The sequence below is a fragment of the Nicotiana sylvestris genome, chromosome 4 (assembly GCF_000393655.2).
Source record: "Nicotiana sylvestris chromosome 4, ASM39365v2, whole genome shotgun sequence".
In the NCBI taxonomy this organism is placed as follows: Eukaryota; Viridiplantae; Streptophyta; class Magnoliopsida; order Solanales; family Solanaceae; genus Nicotiana; species Nicotiana sylvestris.
In genome coordinates, this window is record NC_091060.1 from 52428199 (window position 1) to 52455753 (window position 27555).

Consider the following 27555-nt stretch of genomic DNA (forward strand, 5'->3'; position numbering starts at 1 on the left):
AAGGATCGTTTATGGCCGTTGATCTTTATGATCAACGGTCGAGATTAAAGGGTATTGGGGCCGGATCGGGTCTTCTGGGTTTGGGCTGGGTAATTTAATTGGGGATTGGGATGGTAATTGGGTTAAATTGGGGGCTGAAATTGAAATAAAATAGGCTAGATTTTAAATAGCCACTTTTAATAGTTATATAATTAATAAAAATAATAAATAATTTTCAAAAAATATTTCCGTGTACTAAAATGATTTAGAATAGTTGTTTAACATTTTAAAAATATAAAATATCACTTTATGCATCAATAATGTAATTATGCATTAGTAGGGCTATTATTGCAAAGATATGCAATTTAGCCTAAAGATGTAAATGTAACTATAAAAAATACACTAAAAATGTTTAAACACTATTTTGGCATAAATAAAGAATTTATATGACTAAATCACCACAAATGTAATTTGAAAGATAATTATTTAAAATTTTATAAATGAAAAGAGAAGAAATAAATCAATTTGAAGCTTTTAAAATTATAGAAAAAATTATAAAAATGCTTATGCATGCTTATAACTACATATGTGTTATTTTGAAAGTATATATATGTATTAAAAGATATATGAGGAAAAATTGGGTATCAACAAGTACCTTCATTCAGAACTCAACAAAGAGTAGGGTACTTCTCCGATTAAATTCTCGAATCAACTTTTCAGCTTCAAATTTTTTATTTAAAAAAAAAGGCAGTTCAATGTACAATGCATTCCTTCTTCACGCAATGTCAGGGGAAGGATCACACCCTCAAAAGTGTGATATAGACAGTGTAACCTAATGCAAGCATATATTCTTTATTTTAAGTTGAAATTAAAACAAAATTGTAGATAAACATTGATTTGCTAATGATATTTCACTATTTGCCACAAAAATAAATATGTATGTTATAAGTAGTTCAAGTTGATCTTGACCAGTAAAAAGGCATTTTCCCACGTATGTATATTTATGATTGACATGTTCGAGAAAATAGATGTCTTTCCACGGGATGGCTCAAACCGCCGTGGCCTAGTAAAGCCTACTTGCATTATTTCCATGCAAGGCAAGAATAACTTAACTGAAACAAGAACGAGTCTAAATTAAAATAAAAGATGTAATTTGACTTATTCCATGACATATATGGTTATGCTTTGCGTACTCGTTAACTAGTTTACAATTCATGCCAGCAGTAGTCTTTTGAATGACTGAGACTTCAATTGTGTGTATGGGAAAAGTTACATTTATTAATTTTTATTTTCCAATCTCAAACTGCATTAACTTAATTGCTTGTAAAAGGTAGGGTAAGTGAATTTGATTCCCCTTTAGCCCCAACCATCAAAGCATCCATCCAGGTAAAACTCCAGTAGCATTTTGTGTTGATGATTCTATGTTATCCCATGGCGCTTGATTGTACCTGAATCCGTCACTTTTAGCTCGACTTATAAATTCATAAATAAATATATAGATACACACACAACGAAATTAATCAGAATGTAGATATATACGATCACACACATTTTGATTCCACTTACGTTAGAATTGCGCTATAACTTAAAATGTTGCAAAAAAAGTGTGGTATTGCAACAAGGGCAACATTACCGTACCTGTTTGGCATTGTACTATTGCACTGTAGAGGCTGAAAGAACTCCTGAGGCTGAGCAGGTCGATGTCTAAATTGTATATTTTGTTCTCCAGTATCCCAATGAGTTTGGTAGGCTACATAGTTTTCATCCAACTGCCAGAAGCATTTCATAGAGAAACAACTGTTAACTGGTTGGAGAAAAGAATACCAAATTCCCCTATACATCATTATTACACGACGCCCCAAATAAAAAGTTCTTAGAAAAGAAGGAAAACTTTAGGTCTGAAGTTTTCTTGTAAAATCGAGGGTAATTGTACTTTTGGTAAGTCAACTTTCAATTCGTATTAGTCCTGTGTTTTACATTTAGATATGTAGGTTTACTCTATGTTGCTCGGAGTACTCTTCAAAAATGTTGTTGGTTGTGTGTCGGATCCTCCAAATTTAATGTATATTTGGAGGATCCGACACGGGCGCGGCATCACTTTTGGAGAATCCGAACAACATAGGTTTACTTGTATTCATTAGCTGCATTATTGCTAGAAAGATTAAACAACTCATTTCAAACGAAATCGAGAACAAATGAGCCAGTTAAAATAGTACAAGGATTAAATGTAACATTATCCCATAAATTAAATGAGTTGTAGGAGGAAAAAATACATGAAAGTACTACTTTGAAAAAGTAATAATTCTGACATTTTATCCCAATAGATCACATGAAATTACGTAGATGAAGGTTTACTATTAGTAGCTTTTCTGGATTTGTCCATATTTTTCTAGTTGAAACCTTATTTAAGAGAGTTGTACCTTTATCTTCAAGGATCTGTTGATTTCAAGAAGAGATTGTTCCTGTTGAAACAGCAGAAGAAGGCATACAATGTCACATGAAAAGTTGAGCAATGTTCTCTTGCTTACTTTGGGGAATATAAAATACATACCTTTTGTTGAAGATCAGAAAGTTGATCAAGGATGTTTTGCGTCTGAAACATGTTCAAGAACTTGTTAACAAAACACTCTGAAATCTTGCAAACTATTTAGCATCTTTTATTAGGGTATAAGCTCATTTTAGGAAAATTACCAATTACCCATAAGCAAATTAGTATAAAAATTAATCAACTCATAAAATATTACTAATATTAGTCAATTATCTATTTGTAGCCAAAAAAAATTTATTTTTTTGCTTTCTTTTGAGTGGTTGTTATTGGAATAGATTGGATACATCTTAAACAGTTCGAATCTCAGTTTTGGGATGATTTGATGGAGTTTTGAGGTGGTTTGAATTGAAAATTCGAAATAGAAGATGAAAATCGAAAAAAATAATATGTACCACACTATGTATCACATATATATCAAATGTATATTCATGTACACTTATGTGTGAGATATATACGTTTGATACATGTATCGTAAAAAAAAAAATTAACTTGATTTTAACTACGGATTTTGATGCCAAACTAGTTCAAATCACCTCCAATCTTGCTCAAAATTTGTATATTGCCTCATTTACATGTTTTCAACGAATTCAAACCATACCCATTGAAAAAAATTCTTTTTTGCATTTTTTTTTTAATTTTGTATATCATTAGTAATGAATCTTGACTCCAAACTAATCTGATTCACCTTCAAACTTACTCAAATTTTGTATATTGACTCATCTATGTATATTTAATGAATCGCAATAATATCTATTGAATTTTTTTTTTATTTCCTATATTTTTTAAATTTTGTATATAATTGGTAATTTTTTTTTTGTTATTTTTGGTAGCATAACTAAAATGGTTAGTTGTTGGTAAATTTTTTTTTTTTTTTTGGAACATTTCCGTAAGATTCCCATTTTAGTATAGAAGGAAGCCATATCTTTTGAGCTTAAATTAATTAAGAGTGATATTTGTTCTTATCAGTTTAATATCAAATACATAGTGCCAGCAATTTGTCACGGTCGGGCCCATGGTCAGGCCTAACCAACAAGGGCTTATCCGCTTTGACTCAGACCAGTCACCTCAAAGCTTTTGGGCTAAGATTTTACCCTGTTGGGGTTTAATCCAAAATTTGTCAACGGTTGAATTTTGAGTTTGATATGGCTAGGACTCAGTATCCTCGATAAGGTTTGTCTTACCATACTAAAGGTATCTACTCTGATACCGCACTTATTAGGGTCCAGGATCAATTGCAAAAGTATTGTTTGCTTTGCCCTGATATGGCCAAGGACTCAGTGTCTTCAAGGCTTTTGAGATTCGTGATTTTGCCCCTTTGGGTTGTAATCCAATAGATGTCTCAACAGTTGAATCCTAAACTTGTCGTTATATGGCCCATAAATTTCTCCACCCATTCTGATGTGAGATATACGTGGGGCAAGTCTCACGGAGAACCGCCTTTCAACTTGAACCATCAGTGATGCGGGGATTATTACACAGTCGAGATGATATATATACTCAAATTTTAAGGGGGAGGCCATCGCATTTGTAATGACCCGACCGATCATTTTGAGCACTTGTACTTTGCACGGTGGTTTGAGAGCATGAGTAGCTCCGTATGATGTATTATGACGAATCGTCGTTTTGGTTTTCAGGCTATTCAGAATTGATTTGGAAGAATGATTCTCAACTAAGAATCTTTAAACTAGAAGAGTTAACCAAGTTTGACTTTTTAGTATTTGACCTAGGATTGGAGTTTCAATGGTTCTGTTAGTTTCGTTGGGTGATTTTGGACATAGGTGCGCGTCCGGATTGTGATTTGAAATATCGTAGTTGAATTTGGCTTGAAATAGTGATAAGTTGGATTTTTGGAAGTTTGACCAGGAGTGGACTTTTTGATATCGAACTCAGATTATGGTTCGTGAATTAGAATAGCTTCGTTATATTATTTGGGACTTGTATGCAAAATTTGGGTTCATTCCAGGTTGGTTTGCTATGTTTCGGCACTAGTTATGGAAGTTGAAAAGTTCAAAGTTCATTAAGCTCGATTTGAGGTGCGATTCATCGTAACGATGTTGTTATGCATAATTTGAGGCCTCAAGTAGGTCCGTGTTATGTTATGGGACTTGTTGGTATATTTGGATGGGGTCTCAAGGGGCTCGGATGAGTTTCAGACGGGTTTCGGACTATTTTGGGCCATGTTGTTATTGTTGGTTTCTGCTGTTACCTGATGCTTCTGGTGTTCTTCGCGATCGTGAATGTCCGGCCGCGATCTCGAAGTGTAATTTGGTCTGCTGCGAATTTGTTCTTCGTGGACGCGATACAAGGAACGTATTCGCAAAAGGTAAGCTCATCGGGTTCTGTTTCGCGATGGGGTGTCGTATTCGCATAGAACTGAAGTTTAGGAGCTAGAGGAAATGTAGGCGTTCGCGAAGTAGCAGCCGCATTCGCGAAGGGTTGGTCATGTTTTGCATCGCGCTCGCGAGGACTATGCCGCAAATGCGTAGAGTCTTTTTATGCTGTGTGATTTTGTTCATCGCGAACGCGATGGATTTTCCGCGTTCGTGTAAGAGGATGCCTGGGCAGTATAAAGTACTCTATTTCGAGGGTTTCGGTCATTTTTACATTTTTGGAGCTATGGAGCTCGGATTGAGGCAGTTCTTGGAGGAATTTTCACCATATGAACTGGAGTAAGTGTTCTCTACTCGGTTTTGGTTATATTTCGTGAATCTATCTTCGTTTTTGGTAAGTGGATTGTGAATTTTAAAAAGAAAATTGGGGGTTCTAGCCTAAAGTTTCATAAAATATTTTTTTTTAGTTCTGAACATCGATTCAGAGTCGAATTTTAGTGAAACTAGCATAGTTAGACTCATAATTGAATGGGTTGTCGGATTTTGTGAGTTTTTTCGGGTTCCGAGGCACGGACCCCAGCTGGACTTTTTGAATGATTTTTGGGATTTTGATTAAAGATTCAACATTTATCAATGGATTTATTTTTTTTTTGGCATTATTTGATGCATATGAGTTGCTTTTGGCTAGTTTTGAGCCGTTCGGAGGTCGGTACGCGCGAGATGGCATTTTTGGAGCATCATTTGGCTTGCTCGGTATTGAAATTGGCTTGTTCGAGGTAAGTAACACTTCTAAACTTGGTGCTGAGGGTATGAAACCCCGAATTACCTGCTATGTGATTGGTGTTGAGGTGACGCACATGCTAGGTGACGGGCATGCGGGCGTGCACCGTGTGAATTGTGACTCTATTAGTTCTGTGGTATTGTGTAGTTACCTGATCTTACCTATAACCATGAAATTTCTACATACTTGAACTATTGAGCTTTGATCCATGTTAGAAACCATGTCTAGGCTACATGTTTATCCTGTTGGGACCCACTAAGGTCATTTCTGCTGTTGAGTTATCTGCTTTCATTGCATACTCAGTCATACACATTCATATGCATATCATATCTCAGTCTCTGTTGCTATTTATTGATGCATCATATCATCCTTTTAGGCTAGTTTCATGGCATTGTGAGCTCGAGACACTTGATAGATTGATGACTGAGTGAGACCGAGGGACTGCGTGTGAGTGATATTATGGGATCGGGCTGCACACCGCAATATGTATATTGATTATATTATGGGATCGGGTTGCATGCCACAACATTTTATATTGATTATATTATGGGATCAGGCCGCACGCCGCAACAGGTTATATTGATTTGTGCCATGATTAGCTTGACATAGCGTTCAGGCTGAAGGAGCTCCTCTGGAGTCCGCACACATCCCTAGTAAGCACGGTTGATTATATTGAAGGATGGATCTTCCTTGGACATGAATCTTGTCTGAAGCATTTATATTACTGGGGATGATCTTCCCAACGGGCTGGATTTGGTCCTACTCAGTACTGAGAGACTAATGATCAGTTGATGTATATATTTCGGGATGGATCACCGGATTGGCCATATATAATACTGGTCGAGCATGATGAGTAGAAAGTGTGAGACAATGAGATTGAGTACTTTGTGAGTGTGAGTACATGAGTTCATCTCTGAGGTACATGGCATTGACATGCACATATGACATACATGCATAGAGATGCATTTATTCCTCATGTTGTACGGTATCACGTCATTCATGACTTCTCACTCATATTGATGTATGAGCATAATGATATATGTTACACTGGCTATCTGGAAAGAAAAATGGAACATCTTATTGATTGTTGAAAGGATTTTTGGAAAAATTTACTGTTTTCAAACTCACTCATATTTTCAACGATTTCGGTAATGGATTTGGGTTTTCACTGATATACTTGAAAAGCAGAACTATTTTTGCGGAAACTATGAATAAGTTGAGCATTTCATCTCTAAATTACTTCTTTAATTACTTGTTTTACGTTGTTATGAATTGTTGTTGGCTATTGGTGTCGGACCCGACCTTTGTTCTAGCTCGTGACTACTTTCAACCTAAGGTTAAGTTTGTTACTTATTGAGCACATGTGGTCTGTTGTACTCATACTACACTTTTGTACCTTGTGTGCAGATGTTGGTTGCTGACGTGCTGCGATCGATGGGAGCTGGATTTGAAGATGTACCTACGTTCCGGTCGTAGTTGCCTCTTGCTCATGGTAGCCTTAGAATATAAAATTTTGTTTATGTACTTTTCGAACAAATGATGTATTTATTTCATACCAGCTTTGTAAATTCTAATCTTAGAAGCTCATGATTTGTACTACCAGTCCTTGGGAAATGTATCGGATTTAGATATCTCTTTACTTAATTGCTTTATTAAATTGTTATTGGAACTGGTTAGTTGTTAATTTGCTTACCTAGCATGTTGAGTTAGGTGTCATCACGACTGGTTGAATTTTGGATCGTGACAGCATTAGCTTGCTATCGGGTTTCTTGAGTGTTGCACTATTAATGCACGTCGCACCCCACCAAAAGAAAAGTGTAAAGAAGGAATTCATATTTAGGAAGAAGGCATATGATCTGAAGCCATGGGCGGATTTAGGGGGCGGAAGGGGTTCACCCGTACCCCCTTCGTCGAAAAATTATATTGTATGTATAAGGCAAAATCAATCTATTTTTTTATCTCTATATGTTATGTTTTGAATCCCCTTGACATAGTCCAAAAACGTAGCTAAGTGTCCAAGGGGGTTCAAAATCTTTGTAAGGTTATTGGTTCAATCCTCACTAGTTATAATCTTTTTAAAAAATCTTTTTGAACCCCTAGCGAAAATCCTATCTCCACTACTGTCTGAAGCTTCTAAAATATTCACATGGTCATCTAAAGTAGCTATGCTACTGAGAGCTGCAAATTTAGCTTGTACAGAAACTGACAAATTAAATAACCGGTAAAGGTGCATAAAACATACCCTTCTTGACCTTATTTGCCTCAAAGATGAATCCAGTTGGCGCTCAAGCTGTTCCAGTTCTTTTATGTTTAATTGTCCTAAGTCTTCTCCAAGGATATGCCTAAAGATTATGAATAATTAAATTCCATCTTATTTAGAACTAAGGACGAAGAATAGAAGAAAGAAGATCAAAAGATCATATATATGATTGTAAATGAAAAGTCAAAGTGAAAAATATTGAAGCACTCTTTAATTTCAATTATAAATTTTTCTCTCAAGTATATATGTGATCACCTTTGAGACTGTTGTAGCACTTCCACTCTTGCTTTCAGCTTCGTATATTCCTGGTAGCTATTCTGTTCCAATAATAGCATAATAGTCAAATAATACTACCGCCGTTAAATGATCTACTAAATCAGTGTGTCAAAACTTTAAAGGACAGTTCATATATCATACCCTCTCCGTTTCAATTTATGTAGACCTATTTCCTTTTTAGTCCGTTCTAAAAAGAATAACCTCTTTTTAAATTTGAAAACAATTTAGCTTAAACTTTTAATTGTACCCTTAATGAGAAGCTTTTATAACCACACAAATACTCTGGACCCCTTTCTGATAAATTTAGGATCACAAATTCTAAAAGTCTTCATTATTTGTTAGACTCTGTGTCCAGTCAAACAGGTTCACATAAATTAGAACGAAAAGAATATTATATTATAAGTATGAAGCCCCAAAATGAAAAGTGAATTACTAAAATATCTACAATAGATGAAAGCCATTTTATCCTTTCTTTGAATGCTACTTTTATATATTACTTTTGTATCAAAAAGTAAATTTATCTTCCAATAAATAACAATGTATACTATAATCTACATTGAATCAGACGATTGAGAAGATAGCATGAAAGATAGCTACAACAAATGATAAATGTGTACGTTGCATCCTTTTAACTCCTAAATAAAATTGTATTACTGGACAACCTTTTATTTCGTGATTAGAATTACTTCATCTTATTTTTTCACTTGTCATCATCTCTTCCCCTACATACAGAACTCATCTACAAATGCCAAATAAGGTGCATCATTTTCTTTCATGTTACTTTTTACAAGGTTTTGTTTATGCCATACCTTTTTTTTATTCGTTCCTTCCAACTATTTCTTTATATAGAGTGGTTGGATTATGTTTTTAAATTTTAATATAACTGTCAAATCTAAACAATGTTTTATGATACCAAAAGGCTAAAAAATGAACTATGTTTTTGGGACGAATTAGGAAGAAAATCAAAGTATTTCTCCTGTATTGATGTGTTTTAGCACAAAATGTAAAGTGTTTCTTTGACATCCAAAGAGGTAAAAGATTAAATGTTTTAACTTTTCTTTTTAAATAATTTCGCCGTCTGGTGGCGAATTAAATGGTTAACTTGACAAATAGGAAGAAATTAATTTTATATTTTGAGTTTATAAGTTCTGAATTCAAAAAAAGGGAACTTACTGGATTTTGAATAAATTATTTATGCATATTAAGTAGATTTTTATATACGAATATATAATTAGGTACAATATGATTTGTACCTAATAAATTAAAACAAGTAAGAAAAGAAAATCACTTGTATCTAATTAAATCTTGATTATTCATCTTTGTAGGCTCAAATATCTAATCATCTTGACCTTGATAAATAAGTCAGTATACGATGATCTACATTGTTCATCCAAAAAATTCATATTTTATTCTCTCATGTACAATCAAATTTCTCTATAACAACCATACTCGATAACAAGACTTCCTTATAAAGGTTCATTTGGAACTAAATTTTCATGTTATATGCTCTAACATATATTTTTATAACAGCACTTTACTATAACGGTTAAAAATATTTAGATAATTATTTTAATAATATTACTATTATTTTACAAAAATTATGTACTATATAACTTGGCATACACATGCAACGCACTTGTCGAGGAATTATAAGTTTTTATATTATAAGCGTGAAGCTCATTAGTGTGAGATTTATTTACTAAAATATCCTTTAGAAGTTAAACGATCAATTTATCCTCTATCTAAAAGTTAATTACCTTCCATTAAATTGTTAATTAGCTTATTAATTGGGATCCTATTAAATGGTAAATTATGGCTAACGTATCAATTAGAAAGGAATTTTAATCACCACCTGAGTGTTTTCATCTCCTACCATTAAGCTAAGCAGTATAGTGGTGTTCATTAAACTTTTCGTCTTCTTTGCAGTCAAACTTTATTCATCTGCACCAATGATTCATCTGTTACCAAATTAATGTGCTAAGTAATTATCTTAACTCTGCTGAAGAATATTATCAGTTTGCTAGATAAGTTCTGATAACCGATGAGCTTATATAAATGGATTTATAAATTAGTAATATCATAATTAACCATCACCATTAGAAGAAACGACTGAGGAAAGCTGCAGATTTACCAGGTAAGTTTATTTTCTTTTGTTGCCTCCTAAAAGTATTCATGAAACTGTATAATCTTGTTTATGCAAATTTTATGAAGCAACGCTTCAACAGTTATTAATCTTGTTTAGTACTTGCGTGTTAATTGAAAATGTGTTTGCGTTTTCCTTCTACGAACTGTTTCAAGGAACTGGTTTGCATTTTTGTGGTTAAAAGTTATATTCATAGAAACAGTGATAAATTTTAGTTGCACCTGTAAATATTCAAATTTTTGAAGGTTGAATCAAACAAAGGATATCTAAGACTTACAATTATATGGTTTATATACACCAATTGAATTTTTTTTTTATGTGAGTGACTTTCACGTATCTTTGGGGTTGAGATCCAGTCCAGTACAATTTGGTCAAGTATTGTTCAATGGCTACCTAAGATCGCACCACATCATCTAAGTAAAATCTGATAGCTCCTATTTATTTGTATTATATAAATTAGAAAAGATAGTTCTGATTTAGTTCTGATTGATGAGTCACGAGCCGGTGTTAACGAGAGATTGGAAGTTTGGAGACAGACTCTTGAGTCTAAGGGTTTCAAGCTAAGCAGAACGAAGACGGAATAACTTGAGTGTAAGTTCAGCGCTGGGCCGGGGGAAGTGGACGTGGATGTTAGGCTTGAGTCACAGGTTCTCTCAAGTAGAGGCAGCTTCAAGTACCTTGGTTCGGTTATCCACGGGGGAGGGGACATCGACGAGGATACCACATACCGTGTTGGAGTAGGATGGATGAAGTGGAGGTTAGCATCTGGAGTCTTGTGTGACAAGAGAGTGCCAACGATACTCAAAGGTAAGTTCTATAAAGCGGTGGTTAAACCGGCCATGATGTATGGGGCAGAGTGTTGGCCTATTAAGAACTCACATATCCAAAAGATGAAAGTAGCAGAAATGAGGATGTTGAGGTGGATGTGCGGGCACACTAAGATGGATAAGATTAGGAATGATGATATTCGGGAGAAGGTGCACGTGGCTCCCATTGATGACAAGATGCGGGAAGCCAGGCTCAGATGGTTCGGGCATGTACAGAGGAGAACCCCAGATGCTCCAGTAAGGAGGTGTGAGCGGCTGGTTGTGGAAGGCATGAGAAGAGGTAGAGGGCGACCTAAGAAGTATTGGGGAGAGGTGATCAGGCATGATATGGCTAGGATTCAGATTTCCGAGGACATGACACTTAATATGAAGTTGTGGAGGTCGAGTATTACGGTTGTAGGCTAGGAGGTAGTTGAGTCTTGCGTTACTTTGTATCTTTGTGAGCCTAGTCCGGCGGGGTTTTGTCTAAGATGGCTTGGGCCAATGTCGTGTCTTACTATTTTCTATTTTCGACGTAGGATCCATTTACTAGCCATCGTTTTTGCTTTGCATTTTTCTTCTGCATTTTATGTTCCTTTTTCCCTATAATCTCCGTGGTGAATCCAATATTCTCTCCTTTTGTCTTTTTACTTGAACCGAAGGTCTTTCTGAAACAGCCTCTCTACCCCTTCGGGGTAGGGGTAAGGTTTGCGTACACACTACTCTCTCCGGACCCCACTTGTGGGATTTTACTGGGTTGTTGTTGTATATAAATTAGAAAAAATATTCCACCATTGTCCTATTCTCTTTCCTACCTCTCTCCTCTCTCTTCACAGATTTAATAAAAACTTGTTCCTCGACGGAATTATATTTCCATGTCATTCCTAGCTATCAGTTTCATTCTTCTTCAGTGATTCATTTTTCATACGAACACTGAATGATTAGAAACGAGTTAGCATTTGAAAGATTGTAGTTAATTGGAGAGATAATAACCAATGGCCTTCCTACGAACATTGAAGTCTTGAGTGTGTTGACATCACCACATTCCATTGATGAACAAAAGAGATTGAAGAAAATCCTAAGGTTTCTAAAGTAGAGAGAGAAGAGAGAGGTCGGTCAGTCACTAGAACATTCAACTGACTTATGTAATTATTGTTCTACTAATTACTCTATATTCAATTACACACATGTATATCAAATGTACAACTATAAAAATAGAGCTACAGCTAGAGCTACAAAATTGTTGGGCTTGGTGGACTGATGGATTGATGCACTAATAGGTCTGTATTAATAGGCGGTGCAGCTTCAGCTTCTATTGTTGGGCCTAATCTGCATTATCAGTGTTAACACCCTACCTCCCCCCCCCCCTTCAAGGTGGAGGGTGAGAACACACCAGGCTTATAAAGAATACCATAGTGAGGCTGGCCAGACAATGCTTCACGATGTCAGCTAGCTGTGCAGAACTAGGAATAAAACTGAAGGAAACAAGCCAGAATTCAAACATTCACGCACATAGTGACAATCAATTTTTATGTATTTGGTGCGTTCATAGAAGTTAAGGTTCTTGGTTATCTGTAAGGCAGTCTGACTGTCACAGTAAATAGGAACAGGGCTGCAAATGTGCAAGCCATGATCACCCAAAAGTCGAACCAACCAAGAAACTTCAGCAACAGCCTTTCTCAAGGCCCTATACTCAGTTTCAGCTGAAGACAAGGAGAAAGTAGGTTGTTTCTTGCTTTTCCATGATACAGGGTTTCCATCAAGAGTGATAAATCTATAAATAAATTTTCCAGATATAGCACAGACTGCCTAGTAAGAATCAGAATATCCAAGAAGAGAGAAATCAAAACTACTAGAAAGAATAATACCCTAGGTGGATCATTCAGAAGATACCTTAGAATATGTAAAGCAGCATGCATGTGGGGCATTTAAGGCTTCTGAAGAAATTGACTTAAGTGTTGCTAGAGAGAAGGAAATATCTGGTTTAGTATGTTGTAAGAAGTTGAGCTTGCCTACCAATCTTCTGTAGGTGTTAGGATCAGTGAGTGGCTCTCCCATGTCCAATACCAACTTGGAGGAAACATCAAAAGGAGTCAGAACAGGTGTGAAACGATTGTAGTTAAACTCAGAAAGGAGATCAGAAGTATCCCTGTGTTGAGTCATAAGATAACCTTGAGGGTGCGGGGAAACTTCCAAACCCAAAAAATCGTGAAATGTTCCTAGATCTTTGATCTTGAACTGGGAATCCAAAAGAGGATTTCAAAGAATTCAACTCAGAGACATCATCCCCAGCTAAGAGGATATCATCTGCATATACACATAGGACCACCAGAAAACTAGAAGATGACTTGGTGAAGAGAGAATAATCATTGAGGCTGGAAATGTAGCCCCTAGAGAGCAAGGCTTCAGACAGTTTTGAAAACCACTGTCTAGAAGCCTGCCTGAGGCCATAGAGGGTCTTCTTGAGCCTGCAAACCAGTGGTGAAGAGGTGGAGGAAGAAAGATATCAAGGCCAAGGGGAATCTTCATGTAGATCTCCTTACTTAGGTCACTATGGAGGAAGACATTGTTCACATCAAGCTGAAAAACAGTCCAACCTCTCTTGACAACCAAGGTCAACAAATATTTAATAGTAGTCAGCTTGACCACACAGGAAAAGGTCTCAGTGAAGTCAATACCCTCTCTTTGAGCATCACCCCTAATAATCAACCTTGTTTTATACCTTTTAACAGATCCATCATCCATTTGTTTGATCTTATAGACCCACTTACAAGGAATGTTTGTCTTATTAGGTAGTAGAGGAATAATGTCCCAGGTCTGGTTTGCTTCAAGAGACCTAAATTCTTGTAGCATAGCCTCCTGCCAAGTAGGGTTTGATGTTGCATGCTGGTACAACTGGGGCTCATGCATATGATAATCACTAAGAGAAACCCTAGAAAGATCAGTAGGAGGAGCAGGAAGTAGGGCAGAGTTGCAAACATAGTCAATTAGGTAGGTAGGCTTGGCAACAGTTCTAAGGGACTTCCTACGGATAGGAGAACTAGGGGAAGAAGGAGAAGGAATGTTAAGAGTAGGAAGGGCTAAGAGAAGGCAGATTGGATGGGACAGGACTAAGATAAGAAGGAGAAGATGCTAAAGGAGACATATGAGGATTGGGAATTGGTAGAGGAATATCTTTAGGAATAGGAGGGGTAGTAGGAACATGAGATGGGGAGTCCATAAATGGTTTCACAAAAGAATGAAAGGAAGAAGAAGGAGGGGACGAGTTATAAGAAAAAACATGCTCATAAAATACCACATCTCTAAAGAAGAAAACAGAAAAATTAGAAAGATTCAGTAGTTTGTAACCTTCTTACCATAGGGTAACCCAGAAATAGACAAGAGATGGCTCTTGACTGGAATTTGTCCCTGCCAACCTTAGGAGTTGTGGTAAAGCAAAGACAGCCAAAAGATTTTAAGTGTTCATAGGTATGTGGATTGCCATATAAATTTTCATAAGGAGAGAGGTTGAGTAAGAGACGTGAAGGCATTCTGTTAATAAGGTAAGTAGCAGTGAGGACATATTCACCCTAAAATTTAAGAGGAATCTTAGATTGAAACAAAAGGGTCGTGGCAACTTCCAAAATGTGTTTGTGTTTTCTCTCCACAACACTTTCTGTTATGGAGCGTGAGGAATAGTGGTTTGGTGAAGAATACCCTCACCTCTAAATAAAGTAGTAGCTTCAGCACTACTACCTATTTTAAAAGCATTATCTGACCTAAAAGTATGAACAAAGAATTTGAAATGCACCTTAATCATGGATGTAAAAGCTTTAAGGACAGAGAAGGCATTACTCTTACAAGAGAGAAGATGTGTCCAGGTCACTCTAGTAGTCTAGTATAATCATCAACTAGAGTGAGAAAATACCTGAATCCATTATAGGTCTTAGTGTTATAGGGTCCCCAAATGTCATTGTGAGCTAGTTGAAAAGGAGCAGTAAAATGCATATAACTATCATGAATGATAACCTTTCTTGTCTAGCCATTGGGCAAAGAAAAATTGTTTAGAAGAAACTTTATCAGATAAATAAGAAATAGAGTTTATTTTATGAAAAAGCATATGACCTAATCTTTGATGCCAAAACAAGTCCATTTTATTAATGATGGATGTCTGATTACAAGTAGAGTCAATAGCAATAGAAGGTAATTTATTGAAGCAAAAAGTAAATGAACTTTTTATTACTAGGAATTGAACTAGATTGAACCATAGAAGTACTAAATGAAGATGGAAATAGTTTAGTATCTAGATGTAGATAGTATAATCTCCTAGCAACCTTACCAATTACCAGTGGCCTCTTCATAAAAGGGCCCTGTAAAATATAATTAGTTTTAGTAAGTACTGCTATGCAATCCAACTATGTAATAAGTTGATGAATCGAAATTAAATTGAAGTGGAAGAAGGAACAAGAAGAACATTGACTAATATCATGTCTAAGGTGTGTAAGTTTTACTTTATAACCAGCTGATATAACTTTTACTTTATAACCATTAGGTAAAGTAACAAGGAATGATTTAGGTAAATGTGTAAGGTTTTGAAGTAAATGTTTATGTGAAGTCATGTGGTTAGTGGCTCATGAATCCAAAATTCAAGGTCAAACACCTAGATGTGAAGATGCACATGCATGAGAAATAAGGGAATCAGCAACATAAGCACTACAGAAACCTGCAAATTGAGCAAATGCAGAGTCTTCTGTGGAGGAAACAATAGGAGACATCCCAGTAGAGAGCTGAACTTGTTGAAACAGATTTAGAAGATGTTGATATTGCTCCTTGGTGAAACCATAAGCTAATTTATCATAGGAAGCAACATAAGAGGAAGGAAGAGGGGCATATGGAATCTTAGTCTGGACACAAGAAGTTGATTTCTTGTTCATAGCGAATTTAAAATCAGCATGGAATCCATGCAGCCTATAGCATTTGTCCACAGTATATCCAATCTTCTTGCAATACTTGCAAGACACATGATTTACATTCCTTTTGGAGTCAAAGTTGATTCTCTGAGTGAGGTTACTGTTGTTATTGTTGAAAGGAGTAGGAGAAGTGTTGCAAGATACCTCATAAGCTGTAATTTGATTATGCCGATGTAGCAGCCGAGTTGGCGATGACGTAGTTGCTGACATGTTTTTAAATTGCAGAAGACAAGGAAATCCAAGGCGAAATCTTGCTTATATGATGGGATTTCATCAACAATTTTTTTCCAGAGTCATGACATTAGAATCAGCAAAAGAAATCTGGGACTTTCTGAAAGAAAAATACCAAGGAGATGAGAGAATCAAATGCATGAAAGTGATGAATCTCATCAGAGAATTTGAGATGCAAAGAATGAAGGAATCTGGAACTATTAAAGAATTTTCAGATAGACTTCTTATTATTGTGAATAAGGAAGAATGTTGGGTACTAAACTTCCTGATAGTAGGATTGTCGAGAAAATTCTTGTAACACTACCTGAGAAGTTTGAACCAACTATTGCTTCCTTAGAAAATATTAAGGATCTGTCAAACATCACTTTGGTAGAATTGTCAAATGCATTTCAGGCACATGAGCAAAGAAGGTTAATGAGACAAGAATGGTCAATAGAAGGTGCACTACAGGCCAAGTTACAAAACAATGCTGGAAGCAAATACAAAAAACTGAAAGGGAAAAAGAATCATGCTAGATACAATCAGGCTTCTACTAATAATGGTAGTAGCAGTGACTCTGACAACAATAAAGGAGAAAGATTTCCTCCATGTCAGCATTGTAGAAGGAAGAATCTTCCTCACTTCAAATGTTGGAGAAAACCGGATATGAGATGTAGGAGATGTCAGAAACTTGGGCATGCTGAGATCATCTATAAGGAAAAAGGATCTCAACAACAGGGAGAAGCTCAAGTTGCAAATCAACATGAGGAAGAACAACTCTTTGTCGCATCATGTTTTGCATCTAGTATTTGAAGTGACAGCTGGCTTGTGATAGTTGTTGTACAAACCACATGACCAGTGATGAGAAGCTTTTTAGAAAGTTTGATAGATCAGTTACAGCACGAGTCAGAATTGGAAATGGAGAATACCTCCCAGCAAAAGGAATGGGGATCATAGTTATTCAGAGTTATAAAGGTACAAAACTTATTTTCTGAAGTTTTGTTTGTTCCAAAAATTGATTGGAATTTATTAAGTCTTGGACAATTGCTAGAAAATGGATTCAAATTATTTTTTTGAAGATAAGGCCTGTCTGATAATTGATCCAAGTGGTCAGTAATTATTTAGAATTAAAATGCAGGGAAAAGTTTTTATCTGAATCCGATGGAAGAGGAACAACTAGCTTTTTCAAGTCAGCCCATCGTTGCAGAAACTTGGCATAAAAGGTTGGGTCACTTCCACCATAAGGTTATTTTGTATATATGGAAAAAGGAGCTGGCAAAAGGCTTACCTCCACTTGAAGAGGAACTCCCAAGTTGTGAGGCATGTCAGTTTGGTAAGCAAATAAGATTGTCATTCACAAAATCAACTTGGAGAGCAACTCAAAAATTGCAGCTGGTTTATATAGATCATGGAGGTCCCTAAAGAACTCCATCATTGAAGGGAAACAGGTATTACATTATTTTTATTGATGATCTAACAAGGATGTGTTGGATAAACTTCTTAAGATTCAAATCAGAAGTCGCTGAAGTTTTTTGTAGATTCAAAGCCGTGGTAGAAAATCAAAGTGGCTGCAAAATACAAGTGTTTAGATCAAATAATGGGATCAAATCCACTTCAGATCATTTCAAAAGCTTTAGTGAAGTTGCTGGAATAGAGCATCAACTTACTGCTTGGTAAGAAAATAAGGTTGTCATTCACAAAATCAACTTGGAGAGAAACTCAAAAATTGCAGCTGGTTCATACAAATCTTGGAGGTCCCCAAAGAACTCCATCATGGAAGGGAAGCAGGTATTACATTATTTTTATTGATGATCTAACAAGGATGTGCAGTGATTAAAAAAGCATTCGCTTCCTCGCTTTAAGCGAGAAGCAAAGCGAGTCATGAAGGGCAGCGCTTGAGGTAATAAAAGCGACTCTGGTACGAAAAAAGCGAATGCTTCTCTGTAAAAACGAGAAGCGGTAAAGCGAGAAGAAGCGTCCGCTTCTATGTTTAAAATTAACTCAAGCTCTATTTTATTAAAAAATGAGGTTTTCTAAACCATAAACACTGTCTGGACTTCTTTAACAGCAGCGAGACTAGGGTTTTTCTTCAACAACAGCAGTGATTTCTTCTTCTCTTCTTCATCAACTTCTGATTTCTGAAATAATCTCAAAGCAACAACTAGGGTTGTTCTTCTTCTTCTTCAGTACAGTATGTTCTACTTCTGCACTTTTGATTTTCAGTCTTCTTCTTTTTTTTTCTTTTTTCTTTTTCTTTTTCTTTCTAAACATCCAAAAAGCGGCGAAATGTTGGCGAATTTTTTTCAAAAAATTTTTGCCCAATTTTTTCAGTTTCTGCCGAATTTCTACTACTTTGTCCCTAGTTGATGAAGAAGAAGAAGTTGAAGAAGATGAAGAGCAATATAATAATGATAGTGGAATATAAGAATTTGACAATCTTGTAGAAGAATATGATGCTCATTTTGTGCTTTAATTATGCTACTCTTTAGTTTTTTAATTGAAGTATTGAATATTTACTTACAATTACATATGTTGTCTATGCAGTATTTATTTTATTTTTTTTAAATTCCGCTTCACTTAAAAAAGCGAGCGTTTTGCTTCTCGCTTCTCATTTCTCGTGAAATGGGGGTTGTCGCTTTTCCTCGCTTCATGCTCTTCACAACACTGAGGATCTGTTGGATATACTTCTTAAGATTCAAATCAGAAGTCGCTGAAGTTTTTTTGGAGATTCAAAGTCGTGGTAGAAAATCAAAGTGGTTGCAAAATACAAGTGCTTATATCAAATAATGGGATCGAGTACACTTTAGATCAGTTCAAAAGCTTTTGTGAAGTTGCTGGAATAGAGCATCAACTTACTACTCCATATATTCCACAGCAAAACGGAGTAAGTGAAAGGAAGAATAGGACTATCATAGAGATGAAAAGGTGTATGCTGTATGAGAAAGAGCTTCCCCGAAAGTTATGGGCAAACGCAGCCAATACTGCTGTATTTTTGTTAAATATGCTACCCACAAACTCAGTGAATAGTCAAAAACTTTTGAAGCTTGGCATGGGTATAAACCTTCACTAAGGAACATTAAAATTTTTGGTTGCTTATGTTTTTCTTACATACCTCAGGTGAAAAGGGATAAACTTGACAAGAAGGCGGAACCTGGAGTTTTCATTGGTTATAGTTTGCAGTCAAAAGCTTACAGAATTTTCCATCCACAAACTGAAAAAAAATTGATAAGCAGAGATGTGGAATTTGTTGAGAAAAAGCAATGGAATTGGGATGAAGATAAACAAGAAATGGAAGCTAATGAGTTGCAAAATCTTGAGGAGCGCATCGACCATCTTCCAGTTAGAGGAACCAGATCACTTTCAGATATCTATCAAAGATGTAATGTAGCAGTCTTTGAAACTGTCGAATATGTAGAAGCTAAAAGAGACAAGAAATGGATAGCTGCAATGCAGGAAGAGCTGACCATGATTGAGAAAAATGACACGTGGGTGCTGTTGAAAGACCTTGAGACAAAAAGATCATTGGAGTTAAATTTATTGCACTAAGCTAAATGCAGATGGCTCAGTGAACAGGCACAAAGACTGGCTTGTGGTGAAGGGCTATGCTTAGATTTTTGGTGTAGATTTTTCTGAAACATTTTCACATGTGGCAAGACTTGACAAAATCAAACTTCTTTTGGCAATTGCGGCACAAAAGGGGTGGAAAATCTACCAAATGAATGTTAAATCAGCCTTTTCGAATGGTTTCTTGCAGGAAGAAAACTATGTTGAACAACCAGAAGGGTTTGTTGTGAAAAGGCAAGAAGACAAAGACTATTTGCTAAAAAGGGCTCTCTATGGCTTAAAGCAAGCTCCAAGGGATTGGTACAGTAAAATTGATGATCATCTTTCTAACTTAGGTTTACAAAAAAGCCTAAGCGAATCAACTCTTTATATAAAGCACAGTAACTCTGACGTTGTTATCATTTCTCTGTATGTTGATGATCTTTTAGTAACAGAAAGTAATGTTGTGCTCATAGAAGAGTTTAAAAGAGAGATGATGAAATTTTTTAAAATCGCAGATCTTGGAGAGATGGCTTTCTTTCTTGGAATGGAGATTAAACAAGTCCAAGATTAAATATCCATTTGTCAGAAAAAATATGCAAAAGAAATTCTAAAGAAATTTAGAATGGAAGACTGCAAAAGTATGAGCACACCTATGAATCAAAAGGAGAAGCTAATGAAGGATGATGGTGCTAAAAAAGTACAAGAAGGAAGTTACACAAGCTTAATTGGATGTCTAAGGTATCTTACAGCAACAAGGCCAGACATACTGTATGTTGTAAGTGTAGTATCCAGATTCTTTAATTCTCCAAGTGAATTGCATATGAATCTACAAAAAGAGTGCTCGGGTATGTCAAAGGAACAATAGATTATGGACTCAGATTTAGCAAGTGTCAGAATTTCAAACTTTAGGGATTTTCTGATAGTGATTGCGCTGGTTCTGTTGAAGATATGAAAAGTACTTCAGGGTACTATTTTAGTTTTGGCTCATGCTATTTTTTTTGGTGTTCTAAGAAGCAAGAGATTGTTGCTCAATCAACTACAGAGGCAAAATTCGTTGTTGCTACAACTGTTATCAATCAAGCTTTGTAGATAAAGAAAATATTATGCGAGCTTGGTTTGGAGATTAAAGAAAGCATTGAGGTATTTGTAGACAACCTAGCTGCTATAACTATTTCTCACAATCCAGTATTTCACGAAAAGACCAAGCATTTCAATGTGAAACTATATTTTCTGAGAGAAGTGCAAAAGGATGGTCTGGTGAATCTGGTGCATTACAAAACGGAAGAACAACTGGCTGATATTTTTACAGTATCTCTTCCAGTAGGCAAATTTGAGCTCTTGAGAATGAAACTTAGGATTTACAGCTCTTGAGGCAAGGAGGAGTGTTGCAAGATGCCTCATAAGCTGTTATTTGATTATGCTGATGTAGCAGCTAAGTTGGCGATGATGTAGCTGCTGACATGTTTTAGAATTGCAGAAGATACTTAGATATTTTCTGTTCCTAGGCTTAAGATTTTTCAGTTGTGAATTTTCTAGTCTTTAGGCATGTAGTTGTTTGTTGATTAGTTCCCGATTATTAGGAAGTTTCTGCTTCAGTATTTACTGCAATTCTGTTAGGATCTATTTGTATTTAAACAGCTCTCCATTCAGCTTAATAACATATCTCTCCTTTTCTTCTTTATGCCATTTGATGCTTTCTCTGCTAAACACTAACAAGAAGCCAGAAAAGATGCAGAATTGCCAGAAAAAATAGGAGCACGTGGTGCTTCTCTCTGGCTCTTATCCTATTGTAGGATAGAAGAGACTTTACTTATGGGTGGTAAGGGACTCATCATCATGATGGTGCTTTTGACAGTGAAATAAGATTCATTTAACCCATTAAGGAACTAAAACATATGTTGATCTTCTATGAACTTGAGAAGAGCTCCACATGAACAAACAGGTCCCGCATAGGAAGAATTTAACTCATCCCAAAGTGTTCTAAGTTTAGTGAAGTAATTAGCTATGTATGAAGAACCTAGACAATTGTACTTATCTTCCTCTGAATATGTAGATATTTTGACCCATTAGACTACCCAAATCTCTCATTAATGTCTTTCTCGACCGCTTTGGCTGTCTTAAAATACATTACACTAGTGGCAATTTCTCTAGATACAAAATTTATGATCCAAGACTTGACCATATCATTACATCTTTCCCAATATGGGTAATAAGTTGAGTTTGGACTAGGTTGAGATATTCTCCTATCTAGGATCCCTAGTTTGTTATTGACGGACAAAGAAGTAAACATGCTACTTCTCCAAAGAACAAAGCGAGAGCCATTAAAAGGTATCGAAACCAATTGGCTACTAGGGCTGTCCGAAGGGTGTACATACAAGGGATGAGAGGGATCTAGGGAAAAAAGTACAAAACCTCTAGAGTTAGAGGTCGTGGTATTATCCACATTATCGCGAATGCTACCCATAGCAGCAGGCTCAGTCAAACCACACAATCACACATATACAATCACCGAAATGGAGTCAACTTGAGGAGAATAACAATGTCTACATATACGGCATGCAAACCACAGAATATGTCTTAAACATGATGAGAATCAGGTTGTAAATTTGTAGATAGGAAGAATATTACCGGCCTTTTGAAATAGAGAAGTAAATTCTGAGTAGGCAAAACCCTAGGACGAAACTCGCATGAAGTAAAAAATGTCGATAACCTTTGGATTTCAGCAAAATATGACCACGAGAGTCGATTTCAGCACAAAATCAAAGAAATCCCCAATTTTCCTTCAAGAAAATCACGCTCCAATGGAAATCCCAAATCACCGAACCAAACAGAAGAGACGAAAACTCCGATCAAGGGTAACATCGGAGTGAAGCTTATGTCGAGATGAAACTGATTCCCTGCTCTGATACTATGTTAATATCACCAAATTCATTGATGAACAAAAGAGATTAAAGAAAACCCTAAGGTTTCTAAATTAGAGAGAGAAGGTCAGTCGGTCTTTAAAACATTCAACTGACTTGTGTAATATTATTCTACTACTTAGTCTACAAACAATTACACACATGTATATGAAATATACAACTAAAAAATAGAGCTACAAAATTGTTGATCTTGGTGGACTGATGGACTGATGCACTAATAGGTCTGTGTTAATGAGTCGTGCAGCTTCAACTTTTGTTGTTGGGCTTGATCTGTAGTATCGTGAACAAATTGCTTGGTAATGGAGAAGCAATTTCTAAAGGAAGAAAATGTTGGCGACAATTCTGAAATCTTTGAATTGAAGGAAATAGAGGAGAGAGTAGGAAAGTGTAAAGGACAATGGTGGAATATCTTTTCTATTTTATAAATAATAATACAAATAAATAAGAGTCATCTGAGTTTACTTAGATGATGTGGCGCGATCTTACGTAGCCATTGAACTACTAGACTGGATCATAACGTGTATCTTTGTAATAAATAAACTACTACTTCTTTGGAGATGCACACCATGAAATTGACAATGATCTATTATATCCATCTAAATAAAGGTATACGGTGATCCAATTTCTACACAGCTTCTACAAAATATTACCTTTATTTGATAACAACCTATTAATATGTATGCAGTTATGGAACGGCTGAGGTTACAATTTCTTATAAATATGACACGAACTTTAAAATGTGAAGCATTTGTAACTATAGTCGATGTTGCTCATATTCAAATTTAAATTTGGTGTTGTTAGAAACATGAAATGTCACAAATAAGAAAATTATTAAGTTGAATATTTGATTGCTATGTATTTAGTTTAAGCTTGCACTTTTTCCATTCTAATTTCGTGTAACTCATATACACTATTCTAATATGATGTATATCATTTTAAGAAGTTTGTACTTATACTATGAAACACACGATGCAACGCGCGTGTTAGAAAACTAGTAAAAAGAAACGAAGGGAGTATATAATTAGTTACTGTTTAATTTTACCTAGTTCATCCAAAGAATCTAACTCGATGAAACTTGAAAGAGAAGGTAAAGATAAATTGTTCCTTTTTTTTTTTTAACTAAATAGTAAATTACTAAGTCAGTTACAAATCTAAGGGAGATGAATGAACCTGAGAATCGGTTGAAGATTGGCCAGCTTCAAGGTTGGAGTAACTGCATCTGTGGTATCTCTCCAGTGTCTTGGATATACTAGAAAAAAGGCAAGTTGTAGAACAGTGACAGTGCTAAGATAATAATTAAGTAAATAAAAATGGTGATCTCTCACTTCTAAATGATATCAGACAAGGCAAAGATTTTGGGTTCAAGTCTCACAACGACTAATAATCAAAAAAGAACTTTCATGTGCTCTGGTCATGAAAAAGAATCAAGCCCGGCACATGAGAAGGTATATTAAGATGACAATTAAGTACATAAAAATTTACTATCTCTAATAGCTTAAGCTTTTAGATGAAATGGTCATATTTTTGCCAAATTTGGGAACATCGTCTAGAAGCCTAAAAGAATACTTTATTTACTCATAGATAGGAGTGGCAAACGGGCGGGTCGAGTCAGATATGGTTCGGATTGAAAACGGGTAATGAAAAAACAGATCAATTATCCGACCCGACCCATATTTAATACGGATAAAAAACGGGTTAACCGGTGGATAATATGGGTAACCGTACTATCCATGAATTCTTGCATATGATCACTTTTGGGAGAATTCTTAGTCTCCCTAACTTGAGGAACCCCTAATTTGAGGCTTTACAAATGTAAAAGTTAGACCCATTGGTCATCCATTGGTTACTAATATAACCATTTTCTAAATGGATAATATGGTTCTTATCCATATTCGACACATTTTTAAAAAGTTCATTATCTAACCTATTTTTTAGTAGATAATATGGGTGGTTAACTGTTTTTTTTAACTATTTTGCCACCCCTACTCATACTCATAGACAAGAGGTCAACAAGTGTATTCTTACCATAATATTAAAAGTAAAGCCCAAACCATAGTACTTCAACCAAGAAAAAAACTAATTAATCAAAGACAAAGATATATGAGGTCTAATCGGTCTTCAACGCAACCATCATGTAGAGCATAATGCATGCTTGATTTTATCTCTCACTAATTGTCTTTTTATAGTGGCTTGCTTATAAGTTATAATTACTTCAGTTTGGGACTTACTTCTCCTACTTTGAATTCCTCGAACTGATTGTAAATTAGCTGTGGCAAAATGAGATAAATGGATATGCTAAATATTCTAACAGTTGGAATCACAGCGTCCCTTTTGATACCTCTGTGGAATTCCTCATTTATATGAAAAAATATAATTTCTCATACTATGTTTCGTTCTCACCATGTTATGTCAGTCTTATAGAATGATTGTGAAACCAATAATACTATATGGGAGTAAATATTGAGTATTTGTGATCCAAAGTATCCACATTATGAGTGTACTAGAAATAAAATCTAGCAGCAATTTAAGCTTTTAGATGAGATGATCACATACTTCAACATGATACCAGAGCAAACATATGTTAATGAGATGGTCACACACTTCAATAGTATACTATCATGATGATTTAAGGTGCTAAAAAGATACAAGATAAACGTAAAAGCACATGAAAAAGTCTTAAAAACCTACACTATGTTGAAATCAATACAGACATAGCAAATACTTTGCAGAATACAATGGAAAAAATGATTCGTTGGCAATATTAACAAGTTGATTTTAAGGCTTAGTTATTGTTGCTTCACTTACATTAGATCTACTGTTTGCCGTATGTGTTGAGTTTGATTAGAGACTTATATGAGAATGTCGAGATAGATGTATAATATACTCATACACTAGCTAGTATATCAATATAACCCCTTGTATGTCTGTCAATGTATGCCAAATTGATATATAAATTCCTAAGTGAACTAAAAGCAATTGTGGATAAAACTGGACCTAATTATATATAATAGTGCATCGAACTTATATCTTAATTTTAAGAGTTGGTGTCGCGTATATAGATCAATATGTTTCCATGATGTTGTTTTCCTAAAAAGAAAAGACAACTAATGATATGCAAGGAAGGATTAATTGAAATAATAAAGTACAGTCAGAAAGAAGTATTAGTGCATCTTTAAATGCCACCAATTTATCAATTAAGAGCATTTGTGTGATTGTGTCAAAATTAGATGAAAGCACCATATATAGGCAAGTCCCGTTAAGAAAGAGACGATTAAAATATTATCTTAGTAAGATAGAAATACTGGAAATCAATTACGTGATGAGGTCGTTCCGCCCTTGTCGCTGAATATAGGGAATATGTTCTCATAAAATCTTGCTTCAACCTGACCTATCTAGCGAGCAATCCCAGTTCAAGACAGAGAACAAGGCAGGAAGCCAGTGTACTTTTACTTTGCTTCTTCTCCACCAAGCACGGTAATCTAAGCATAACTATAGGTTCCGTGGCTACTTAAGGAACTCCGATTCGATATGCTCATAAAAATTAATTCATTCTAAGACATTATGCTAATTTCATAGGCATGAAAAAGTTAGTTGTTAGTATTTGTTATGTAAGTTGCTATACTAATTAAGGTAAAAATGAGAATTTCTTCCGGAAAAGCAAAAGTGCTAGTATAAAGATATGATTATGATTTTAAAGCTTCAGACTGAAAGGAAAATCTCAAGTCTGCAAATGTTATAAGCATTATTGGGTACCATTTTCACAGGCAAAATACAGAAGAAATACTCAAAACCACATCAATTCTTTTCCAAGCTCCAGCAGCTTTAGATCCATATTATAAGGCTTTTTCTTTTGTACTTGTTGAAGAAAAAGTGGAGATAATTAAACGAAGGGAAAATTGTCGAACATCAAATCACAACCAAAGAGCTTTATTTACTTCTTCTGGATTCTTGAGATACCAGTTACATTTGTAATTTACAAAAGAAGAAGTTAGATCTGCAGATCAAATGGCAAATTGGCTTGCACCCTTATAAGTCAGCAGCCACGAGTCCTACTACTCTAGGTTAAAATAAATATATACGTATATATATTCTTACTCAGATCTCACACCTATACCCAACCAATAAAACTCAAGAAAAAAAGTTAAAGGAAGGAATGAAAGGTTAGACACAGGGTACAATGGACACATAGAGTTGTATCTCTTTCAAACTTGTTAAATCCCTACCCTATTAAAACAAGATTAGAAATCACTGAAAACCTTACTCAAATCATTTTTTTTACAAATATGTGCAATTTAAGATATATGATGAGCTTAAATGGAGCGACACGAACAAACAGTAAACATTCAACTGTATAAAACGTACCTTGAGCTGCTGCAGAATTCATAGAGCTTGCCGCGGTTAGAGAAGATTATAAGAGCAACTTCAGCATCACACAGAACTGAAAGTTCATAGGCCTTTTTGAGAAGTCCATTTCTTCTCTTAGCAAAAGTAACTTGCCTGTTTATCTTGTTTTCTATTCTCTTCAGTTCTACCCTTCCCCTTCCCATTATACTAATTTCCCTTTTTTTCTCTTTCTCAATAAATATAAATATAAATATAATATACTCCCAACTAGATTCTTTCAAATCTAATATAATATTTTAATAGGAAAGCATTCAATGTATGAACTCTAATAAGAACTTAGTATCTTTTTGCAGTTAAAAAGCCTATCTAGAGTTCCCCTCTTCTGCTTCTGTTTCTTCTTTACTTTCTTTCGTTTTGTTGTGAGGGGGATGGGATAGCTTTGTGGGTCAGGTCTTAGGTTTC

The 27555-nt window shown here is 35.4% G+C and overlaps 1 protein-coding gene across 1 annotated transcript; it reads right to left on the reverse strand.

Moving 5' to 3' along the window:
- Positions 1-1087: 1087 nt before the first annotated feature.
- On the reverse strand, positions 1088-27539 carry LOC104236246 (MADS-box protein 04g005320-like). Its single transcript, XM_009790133.2, has 8 exons — positions 27112-27539; positions 23920-23998; positions 8154-8215; positions 7881-7980; positions 2531-2572; positions 2400-2441; positions 1618-1748; positions 1088-1427 (listed from the first exon to the last, which is right to left on the reverse strand). The coding sequence occupies exons 1-8, from the start codon at positions 27294-27296 to the stop codon at positions 1349-1351; spliced, it is 720 nt and encodes a 239-aa protein (XP_009788435.1). The 5' UTR covers positions 27297-27539; the 3' UTR covers positions 1088-1348.
- Positions 27540-27555: the final 16 nt, after the last annotated feature.